The sequence below is a fragment of the Pezoporus wallicus genome, unplaced genomic scaffold, assembly GCF_028554395.1.
Source record: "Pezoporus wallicus isolate ANWC-B61680 ecotype Strahan unplaced genomic scaffold, APGP_CSIRO_Pwel_v1 contig_3017, whole genome shotgun sequence".
Lineage (NCBI taxonomy): Eukaryota > Metazoa > Chordata > Aves > Psittaciformes > Psittacidae > Pezoporus > Pezoporus wallicus.
Window position 1 is genome coordinate 2,860,467 of NW_026638957.1, and position 10,792 is coordinate 2,871,258.

The 10,792-nt window shown below is 39.3% G+C and overlaps 2 protein-coding genes across 5 annotated transcripts in view; one reads left to right on the plus strand and one right to left on the minus strand.

The window, feature by feature from the left end:
• Positions 1 to 1,504, plus strand: part of DGLUCY (D-glutamate cyclase) — a 184,154-nt gene extending 182,650 nt beyond the window's left edge. For all 4 annotated transcript variants that reach the window (XM_057413385.1, XM_057413383.1, XM_057413384.1 and 1 more), the window contains exon 13: positions 1,357 to 1,504. In XM_057413385.1, the coding sequence (XP_057269368.1) occupies positions 1,357 to 1,500 (144 nt within the window). In that variant the 3' untranslated portion in view covers positions 1,501 to 1,504. The remainder of the gene's footprint in view (positions 1 to 1,356) is intronic.
• A 4,055-nt stretch (positions 1,505 to 5,559) lies between these two features.
• Positions 5,560 to 6,994, minus strand: GPR68 (G protein-coupled receptor 68). Its single transcript, XM_057413340.1, has one exon. The coding sequence runs from the start codon at positions 6,910 to 6,912 to the stop codon at positions 5,836 to 5,838; it is 1,077 nt and encodes a 358-aa protein (XP_057269323.1). The 5' UTR covers positions 6,913 to 6,994; the 3' UTR covers positions 5,560 to 5,835.
• Between the last annotated feature and the right edge of the window lie 3,798 nt (positions 6,995 to 10,792).

The following is a 10,792-nucleotide window of genomic DNA, read 5'->3' on the forward strand; positions in this document are numbered from 1 at the left end:
AAGGAAAAAAAAGATAACATTCAACACGAGAATATTGGACAGTTTAACTTTAAAAGCCCTTCATCGGTAATTTATGTCCAGGACTTTGCTAGAGGTTGTTATATAGGAGTATGAAACAAGAAGTATTTAAACCTATAAAACTGCTTGTCAAGGTCACTGGTAGGGCTGTTCCAGTAGGAATTTCTGTCGAAGAAGGGTCTTGCACAAATGGAAACAGAACAGTGCACCAAAGACCGGTAAAGGCATTCCTAGCACAGGAAGGGAGAAAGATGGAGGTACATGACTGTTTTGATATCTTCTGTAAATTACCACAGGATATTGAGGCAGGGGGAAGCTAGGATGGGAGTAGGCTTTTTATTTTTCTTAGAGTGTTATTAACAGAATTAGAGAAATCTCTTTGTAGTAAATGCTAAGACAGTAGAAAAGAGTTTTACTATGTACATTTCATGTCAAATAAAAAGCACAGCATTTTATGTTAGAAATTCTTTCATCTGAAACCTGGTCTTCTATTTTCACTGTTCATAGAAACAGTAGGGTTTTTTTTTCAGAGCTGATTTTATCCCATCTTTTCATCTCTCAATGCTCAGTGGACCCTGGCTCACAAATGGGTCTGTTCCTGCGGTGTACTTGAACAGCTCAACTTGAAACATGCTTTGTTATCTGCTTACATTACTGTTAAGCAAGAAAATAACTGTTACAAACATGAAATTAAGTTGCAATTCTAAATAAAGTATTTGCTATTTCAGACAATCACAAGGAAGCACAATTTCAAGGTTTCTTTTCCTCGCCATCCCTTTCCTAAGCAACAAGAACTGATAAAATCAATAGAAAAAAAAAGGACAAAGAGAAAAGGGCATGCAGAGATCACAGAAGTAGCAGGAAAGAAAAGCGTTTGTGCCGTCCATTCAAGTACTCTCTCCACCTTTTTTTCCCCGATGCATCCCCTTTCCTTCTCCTCTTTTTCTTTAAAGATGCTGCCAGCTGCTACGCTGGGGAAACTATAGGTAGTTTTTTGAGATGCTTTGGTGGAAGTTCCTCCAGTTCTGATTTGTGCAATGTAGGAACTTGAAGCCAGGCAAAAAAGGATTCCTGTTTCTGAACTGACACTAACATGTCATTTGAGGGAGTCTGGAGAACAATATAATTCATTACTTAAATAGTAGTCAAGAATATAAGCCTTTTTACACTCCTCGAGTTCCAAATGCTATACATACTCTTTGGGGCAAATAAAAAATGGTGCTAGCAAATTGCTGTCAAAACAAATCTGGAGGATGTGCTCAGAATTAAAATAAGTCTTGATGAATGCTCTTGTTTGATTCAGGATTTTAATTATATTATACTTATTTGGCTTATAAGGAGGAAAAACTTCTGAAAACACTTGTGCAGCATGGAGTCCGCAGTGGAAAAACTGCCAGTCTAGAAATGGAAGTGGATGGACTGCCCTTCTACAACACCCATTCGCTTATGATTGAAAAGCTCCGAGAAACAGCACAGCAGTGACTGCCCCTAAGTCAAGAGTTGCTCCCATGTTCTTGCCTTCTAACCTAGGCTTTCACAGGGTGTACAAGATCATGAAAAGGTGACTTCTCATCTCTGGTGTCTTGGCTACACACAACCTTTCACCACTGTTACCCTTACAACATCTCTGTGAATCATCGTGATGATTTGGTCTACCTTTCTTTTCTGTAATTTTATAATGGAGAATGGATATTAAATCTTAGTATAAACTAAGAGGTGACCTGGTTTCTACAAAGAAAGCTTCTCATTAAAATGAAATATTATTGCATTGCTGTTCCTGTTTTACTAACCTTGCAACTGCAACAGGAAGTAACTCTTGTAGCAGCTTGGATTTAAAAATACCTTGTGGTGGGGAAAACAGCCGCAGTGGAGAGGGAAGGTGCAAACCAAAAAACCCCCCAGAAAACGTTACAGTAATAAAAGTTAAATACAGCTCCCTTGCACACTCCCTGAAGCCCCTCTAACATTGTCTTCTTATGGTGGTGGGTAGTTTGTGGAAGTGTGAGAAGGCAAGGGAAGCTTTACCTGAAGTAATAACAGTAAGGCCAGCCTTGCAGGGCTTCTGTAGAAGTTTTAAGCTGTGCCATTTGCCTCCTTCCTGGTAGTAGTTTGCCATTTGTATATTTTGTCCTTTTCTAGGTAATACCGAAAGGTTGTAGACATTTCAAGGTATCCTATTGTTAAGAATAAATTAATTAAATACATAGTGATTAAAAAATAATGCTTAGAAATTAAAGCATCATTAGAAATTAAAAAAAAGCATTCAATACTAAATAGAATTATGTAAATGAACATTTACATGAATTCCAGTTATAGAAATTCAGCTCCTGACAAGAATGGGTGAAGCAGAACTCAGAGGCCTAGTAACGCTGAACCAGTACATGACAACTGATTGTGAATTCTGCCCGATTCCTGTCATTTAAAGCTGTGATTTTACTTTAATTCCAGATGAGTGCCAGGGCTGAAGTTTTGCTAGTCATCAGCCCTCGCAGCAGGGAGGACAGGGTATATTTGACACTGCACCTCTCAGGCACCTATGCTTTAGCAATATAAAATGATTATAATTGTACAAAAGGCAAGCATCAAGCCACTGTGCTTTACCAGAGTAAGAATGGCAGTTCAGTTTAGCCACTGCCTTTTCCAAAAGACAGTGGACTTCCAGCAGCGAACAACACCTTTTATCTAACATTTCTTTCCAGCAGGTGAGTTTTATTTTTCTTCTCTTATGTAAGGCAAACATAACTTTTTGAGAATGAGAAAAACCAGTTTATACCACAAACACTAGCACACTTTGAACATTAATCTTCTAAGTCCTTGAGGATACACAGCCTTTAAAGACTTAGAACAGTTGAACATGTATGAGATAAAGAAATCTTAATGCCAGACTTCCTGCTAGACATTAAGATTCACCAAAACTCCCAAAGTTTATTTTATACATTGGTCATTTTTTTAAGATTCACTTTACTTAAAGCCTTCTTGTAGGAAGTTGCAGTAAAACTATCTTTGAAGCTTCACAATTAGAAAACAGGTTTTTTTAGAAATCTCCAAACTATAACTATTAAGTAAAATATTTCTTATGAATACCTGAGCTTCTTGCCAAAGGCAGTAACTCCCAGGATGGCATTTATCCACTGCTGCACAGAGCCCACAGAATGAAATTGGCATCATTTAAAAATGCCTGACTGGGAAAAGACGCAGCCGATTTTCTTCTGTGTGCTACAAGCTTACTTACATGTTACAGTAACAGGTACCATGTATCTTATTCTTTCTGAACACTAACTTTTGTCAAAAAATATTAATTTAGTAAGCTTTTTCTCTTTCTTTCCCTCAAATACAAGTTTTAGCAATCAGATTTTATTAAGAAATAGAAAATATAAAATGTAATAATTTATTTCACTTCTTCTATAATGCAGGTTTTAAAAATCCTTTCTTGTGCAGTCCCAAGTGCTGTGTTTAATCCAATTGCAATGTGTAGCATAACTCAAGCAACCACAGTAGGACCCTTAATTGATTAGGTTCTGGCTGCAGTAAAAAGAAAGGCTGTGAGTGAGAGTTACATTTTTCCCTACAGCTCTGCAGCCTAAGGCTAACAGTTACAATACAGAAAAAAAAAGGGAAAATATTGCCTTCATAAAAATAAGAAAACAAAACCAAAGCAGCAGCTCCTCTTGTGGGTCAGCAGGTTAAATGTTGAGAACTGAACAGAAATATTGGACTGTTACACAAGTTTCCATCTGATTTTAAGCTGCTGCAGCTGACCAAAAGCTGATCACGTCAAAGAACCAACTCAAATAAACCTTAATCCCTCAGATGACAATTCCGTGTACTATGGCATGCTCTGCATTCCAGCTGTCTAATTTAAACAACATGGGTAGCTGTAAAGAAGTAAGGCGTAAACAGGACAATAAATATTTCATCCTAGAACAAACCACGTGTGCGTCTCACAGCCTGCAAGGTCATGGGAGTCCAAGTGGTTGGCTCAGTGCTTAACAGCACAGTGGCACAGCACCAGGATAGCTGGGAGCCCCAGCCTTGCCACCCCACTGGTACACACAGGAGATTAGAGGAAAGACTAAAAGAAAGTAAAGCTAAACAGCACTAATAGTGAAAAGAAAAAACATGCATGTATAAGGTCATTAATCCACCTTGGTGAGGGGTCTGAGTATAAAGAAATGTAAAATAATTAAACAAATCAAATGTTAACCTAAGCAGACCTAATCCCCTCCTGGGACTGGAGACATGAACCCTTTCTGCAAGAGGGAGGAAAAGGTTTGCAGTCACACAAACAGAAACTGCAAGCCAAAGACATGAGACAGTTATTTCAAACACAGTGTTAACAAATACAGCAAGAAAATAATAAAAGCATTCTTTATTAAACACATCCCTTAAGTACTTCTAATATTGCACTCTCAACACTCTCAAGGTTAGACAACCATTAGAATATATTCCTTTCAGAAACTGATGACAAGCAGAGCTGTTTTATAATGACATACTTGAGACACCAGCAATAGATTGGCTGCCTAGAGAATCTTTTGACATTTCACAAACAACCAAACAACCCAAACCTGATCGTCCTGTTGGAAGTTATCAGCTCCAGGCTGCAGAGACGGAAGTGTTTCAAGAAAGGTTTGAAACCAGTGAAGTGAAAGGACAAAGCAATACTCATCATGTAACAGTTACAGATACAAGAAGGTATGATGAGCAGAAGTATCATACAGGATTCATTAGTATAATACAGGAAAAAAAACCCCAAACAAACTGAAGAGGAGATGGTGGTAGAAACACTGCTACAGACCACAACATGCACTAATTGCCATTATCTCTGCTCATTCCTGTATTTTGTTTGTCTAAACCAGAAAACACAGATCATTCATACATCATATTTCTGATACTGCATTTATTGAACAATGACCAAACCACAAGCTATAGTATCTGTGGTAGCAGAACCCATTTACCAGTTTCCCTAACTGTATTTTTATTTAATTGCCTGCATGGTCTATGCTGCACAAGACACACAAATTGCAAAGGACACAATCAAACCTTAGCTAGGTGTAGCAGAATTCAGATGTAACTAAATCTGTCTTTGAACACAGTGACTCAGAAAAGCGCATCAGCTCAAAGCACCTCACGTACTAACAACCTCCCAGTGAACAGATCAAATTATTTATCCCCCTTGGAGCCAAGAGTTCTTACTTTGGAAGTCAATAGGAGCCTTATGATGAGGTTCAACAGTCAACCAACAGACTAAAGGACTCAACAGATACGGGGCGTCTTCTCCCAGAACATCTCATATTATTAGACTGGCGAGTTTAGGAGGCTGCTTCTGGCACAGTCTTTGCAGGCCTCACAACCAGCTGAAGGAGAAGTTATTTCAGAGTTATAGAAATACTTTTTTTTTCTTTTTAAAAGTACATATGGGGACATTTAATTTGTTCTGTCTCCAGCCTTCTCAACATACAATGACAGCTTATAGAGAATTATTTTCTCTAGATGCTACAAGGGCAAACAGAAAGCAGCTAAAGACAAATTCAACAACACATACCATGAGTACTAGCTTATTCCAGTCAATGGAGTCATCAGAACAACAGTTTTTGAGTGGTGCCACAAGGACAACAAAAACATGATTGGAACTGAACTGACCCAGTGCGTGCTTTCCTCACTATTGCCAAGGCCTAGGCATATCCAGAAACAACCTTGCTGTACTGCATTTCTAATAAGCCTCTGGGAGGTAACACTGTAGTACATGGATGACTCAGATGGATACACTCACATGGCCATAGATGCAAATTTTAGATTAATGTTCTTTTTTGATGACTGCTATAGGCTGCCCATGTTAGTTGTGGAGGAGCCCTTGATTTCAGCACCATCAGATGATACTTGTAATAACCCTGGCCGTTGCTCATGCTGTAGCCTGTTGGGAGGTTCTGAAGTGTTCAGTGGATAGGATTCCTTTGCCTCAGGCTTCAGATACCCTAAACATGTTAAACACGAGTCTCGCATCTTGGCAAAGTTCTGGTAAGTGCTTTCACTGGAAAAACAGTACAATACTGGATCAGCAACACAGTTAAAAGTAGTCAACAGGAGGGAAACATGGTAAATATTAAATATTTTCTCAGCAAATGAGCAGCTGTTCTCCAGCAAACTTCGAACCACAAGGAGGATGTGGTATGGTCCAAAGCAAACTAAAAAAATGAAAACAGTGCTTGAAACCAGGCGTTTAATTTGGATTTTCTTTTTCTTTTGAGTTCCGGGACTCTTGTGGACAACTCGTAAAATCCCACAGTAAGAGAAGGCCAGCAGGAAGAAGGGGAAAAGGAAGCCAGCAGAGAAGCGGTAGTAATTGACATTATGCTCCCATTCTTTGATGGGGTAATGCTCAAAGCACACCACATGGCTATCAGCATCCATACTGACCTCCCCGTGTGTAAAGACAAAGCAGCATGTCATGATTTCCTTGGTCCAGATAATGATGCTCACAATCACAGCAGCCTTTATTGTCCGAAACTGCTGAAACCGAAAAGGGTGCACTACTGCGAGATAGCGGTCAATGGAGATGCAGCAGAGGAAGCCCACACTGATATAGATATTCTCATACAAGATGATGCCGCAAATCTTGCACAGCAGCTCATCATAGGTCCAATTGTCATGCTGTAGAACATACTGAAGCCAAAAAGGCAAAGAAAATATGTAGAGCAGGTCTGCGATAGTCAAATTGCAAAGGTAGATACCCAATTCATTTTTAGCCTTGATCTGTAAATACCCATAGTAGAGTGACAGGCAGTTAGCTGGCAAGCCTACTATAAATACAAATATGTACACCACAGGAGATAACATCTGGTGGATATCATGATTAATAGTGCACTTCTCAGTTGCATTCTCTGTGAAATTCACCATCTTCTACCTCTTCCTGTGGATAACTCATCAGGATTCTGAGTGAATAGATGTAAAATTTAATTTCATCTGGTTTCATATGTCACTTCTTCCATAGACCTTTAGGCTGAAGTGATGTCTTGCTGCAGGATGTTAATAACCTGAAGGTAGAACACATGAAAATCTTCAGAAAGGATACGATTGTCAAATATATAGTACGGTTTTCAGTAAGCTGCATTTTCCTAGCCTTATATTTCTTATAGTCTCTGATAGAAGATAAAGCCTCTCTGGAGTCATGATTCATATGAGTAAGTCTTAGTTCTTACCAGAAAAGTATCAGAAAATTGTGTGTTCAAGAATCCCACAGCAAATGACAAACATTTGTTGTTGTAGCTTTGCAAGTGCCTAAAAGGTGAAGAAATATCATCTGCTTTGCAGATGAAGCACAAAACCAGTAATTTGATTTGTCCATGATGGAAAAAACATCCCTGGTGAACCAGCAGTCCACTCAGACTTCCTCAGAAGATGCAGGGTGCACGAAACGGTTGATTTTAAATTTCCATTTCTTAAATTTCCTTTTAGATACCATGGAATAGGCAGTTGAACTCATCAGGATGAAAAATATATAAAAAAGGAATTTTTAGCAGTTTCTCTTACAGTTATGTAGAAGCACAATCCTGAAAGCAAGCTGTCATTCTCTCCCAAAAGGACCCTGTAAAAATCTGGCACAAATTACTCCCATGGTCTCAGTCCTACAGGATAGGCTATTACAGATTCCTTATTTGCCATCAACTGTCATTTACTGCTACTACTTACATAGCTGTATCTTTCCTTTTCATCTTCATTGAATATGAATGTAATTGTTTTCACCTGGAGAATCTCCTTTAATCCAAGCCCATACCCATACAAACCATTCCCATAATTACACTATTACTATTTAAGACACAAAACCCACTGTTGACAAGGCGTCAACACTGAAGTCATATAGGAAAAGTGTTCAGCCTTGAGCCAGCTCACAGTGATTAAAACCCAGACTAAATGAAGTATCTATCACATTCAACATTTTATCACCTCATACGATACATTCACATTGGCACAAATACTCAGAACTGGTAAACAGCAAGGCAAACGGTGCCCAGCCTGAAGGGGATGTGTTTTACCTGATGATGCAGAACAGCAAGACTCTTCCCAGAAAACGCACAGCTGTGATGTATCCTTTTGTAAGGTTAACAATTTGTGTGCTCTTCCTACAGCTTCAGTTAACATGGCTTCAAAGGGAGACAGCTCTATCCAGGACAAAGATAAGGTATAAGGCCTTGTTCCTTTTTTTGGTTTGCCATCCTAATTTACAGTGTTGGCATCATTTTCCGTTCTGTCTAGGAACATGGTATTTTTTCCAAGGCAACCCTTATGAAAATATGACCACACTGCAGTAAAATTAATGTCAGCTGCATCATTTGAGGATATTGATGTCCTTTTTATTTCTTTAATAATTTTTTTTTTAAGCAGTGGTGGGCTCTACTCATGTAGAAATTGAGAAGAAAATCGCTTTGTTTAGGTTAGTAAAGAATTGCCCAGCTGAAGTAAGTGACCAAACCTGCAAAGACTTCCAGTGTTTCTGGTTTCTTCAACCAGTGCAGCACAGTTCCACAGAAATCACAGCAAACTTAAGGACACATGTAAATATTTAAGAATTAGAATGTTGTTTTCATTCCTTTGCTTATCTTTATTCTCTCACTGACAGACAGAACACTGGCTCTGGGTTTGGTGGAAGTATTCTTGGGGATCTCAGTTGCCTTCAGTCTTGAAACAACAGGCCAATATAAGCTCATCTCTCCGAAAACTTCTGACTTCATTGTCCAACGCAACTTGTATGAAAGACCAGTAAAGTCTAGGACAGTGCAACCTCTGTTCTCCTCCTCTCAATCTCACACAGCTTCTCTAGGGGTTAAGAGACACCTCTCCACTGCGGATGGCACAGCAACTAGATAATCAAGCACAGCAGCAGAAGGGCTGCTTAAGGGACCCAGTCACAGATACTCATGGTTCAGTTCAAAGTTTTCTCCAAGAGATTGCCATAACCTTCCCATGAAACAACAATAATGTTATCAGCTCAGATGTGTAACACAGAAATTAATCACTGATGTACAAATTTCCCAGTTACTAAATAGCTTCATAACCACCATGGAGCTCTTCTGTCGCCAGGAGACCTGGCTCCTCATCTGCAAGAAAAGAGCACAGAATCTTTGCTGAAGCACGTTTGATAACCTACTTATCCCATCCTGCCTTTTCCACTCAGAGCTCCTGGCCAAGTACAATTGTATTTGTGTTTAATACCACTTCATTTATGTATAATAATTTGGCAACTTTCAGTGTAAGATTTTGCCTGCACAGGATGATTAGCACACCTAGTTGTAGTCTAAAATGCCTAAACATATGGGATCTATCATCTAATCTCCCAACTAGAATTAGCCAGTCAGTGTCCAGTTCCTGTTGATGAGGTCAACTAATAATTCAAAAGCTGTCAACAGTTTTGAAAAGTCAGAACTGTCTTTATAGGTCTAGCATTGTCCAGCAGCTGCGAGTTCTGTTCAGTATAACCCAGTGAGTCAGTATGGATCACAGGATGAGAAAAAGCAGATGTACTCTACAGTTGCACAGTTTTTTGAAAATTATCCTTTTCCTCTAAAAACTCAAAATGTTTTTATTAAATTATGTTAATGTCATGGAGAACATGGCCATAAAAATATTTTCTGATTAGCTTAAAATTCTTGCCAAAATGCCAAATGGGAAGGAGACAGCAAAAGTCTCATTGATATGGCATTATGCTAATATTATATAAACTTATGATTACAGCATCATTTCCTGCTCCAGGAGGAAGTGCTGGAGTGGGCTGCTTCAGGGGGCCAGAAGAGAAGGCTGGCCGTTACAAATCAATTTGCCTTGTGCTAACAAAACCTCGCCAGTTTCAAAGATGAGAATGGAAATACTAAGGTCCAGATTCTTGCTTGTGCAACAGCTGTCTCATCCTGCTCTTCTGGTCAGCGGCAGCAATGAGCCAGGAAATCCTTCCCTTCTTTCAGTCTCCTCTGCACGTGGGGTCTAGGACACCTTTGTAACCTCTGACCCCTTGTGCCTGGTTAGGGACAGGCTCAGTAGCCAAATAGGAGATATAAAGGCAGTTCACCTTTCCCCAGCACCAAGTATGTGAAGCATAGCTCTGCACCAGCCAAGGGAGTGAAACTGAATGATATGAAAAAACCTGGTATCAAAGTACTCAATGGCAGTGCTAAACAGACGGGTGTGGAAGAACCCACCCGGCTATTAAGAACGTAACACACAATACCTGACAAGCTCTCTGGAAAAGTGGAACTAGAAGGAAAGGTGATGATGGGAGAGAAAAGATGAATATCTCCCTCATTACTTACTGACCTCCTCTGGATAGGGGAAGGAGAAGGAGGAAAAAAACCTGCTGTATGAAAAACATCTGGGGTGCAGATACTCATAAAGCTGAAAGCATTTATGAACAGGAACACACACAGAGGCATTCCTTTTAGCTTTAATATGGAAATAGTACAGCTGTGTGATTTTTTTTAGGGCATAGTTTATGTAACACCTTCAGCATCATGGGGCTGCAGACATTTCCAGGCAGTATTTCTCTCTCATATATGCCCACATCTTTCAGTTGATACCCATTTAAGCTCAAGTCTTGTAAACAAGTTAGAAGACTCTCACCATCTACATAAGCTCCAAACAATTTTCTTGTTCCTGAATTAAAAATAGAGCCAAGGATCCCTGGGCTTCAGAGTGCCTCACTTGGTTTCAACAGGCCAATTTTCATTACTCAATTAGACAGTTCAACAACAGGTTCTTTTCTTTCTCAACTCTTTTGTGCTTTAACTGT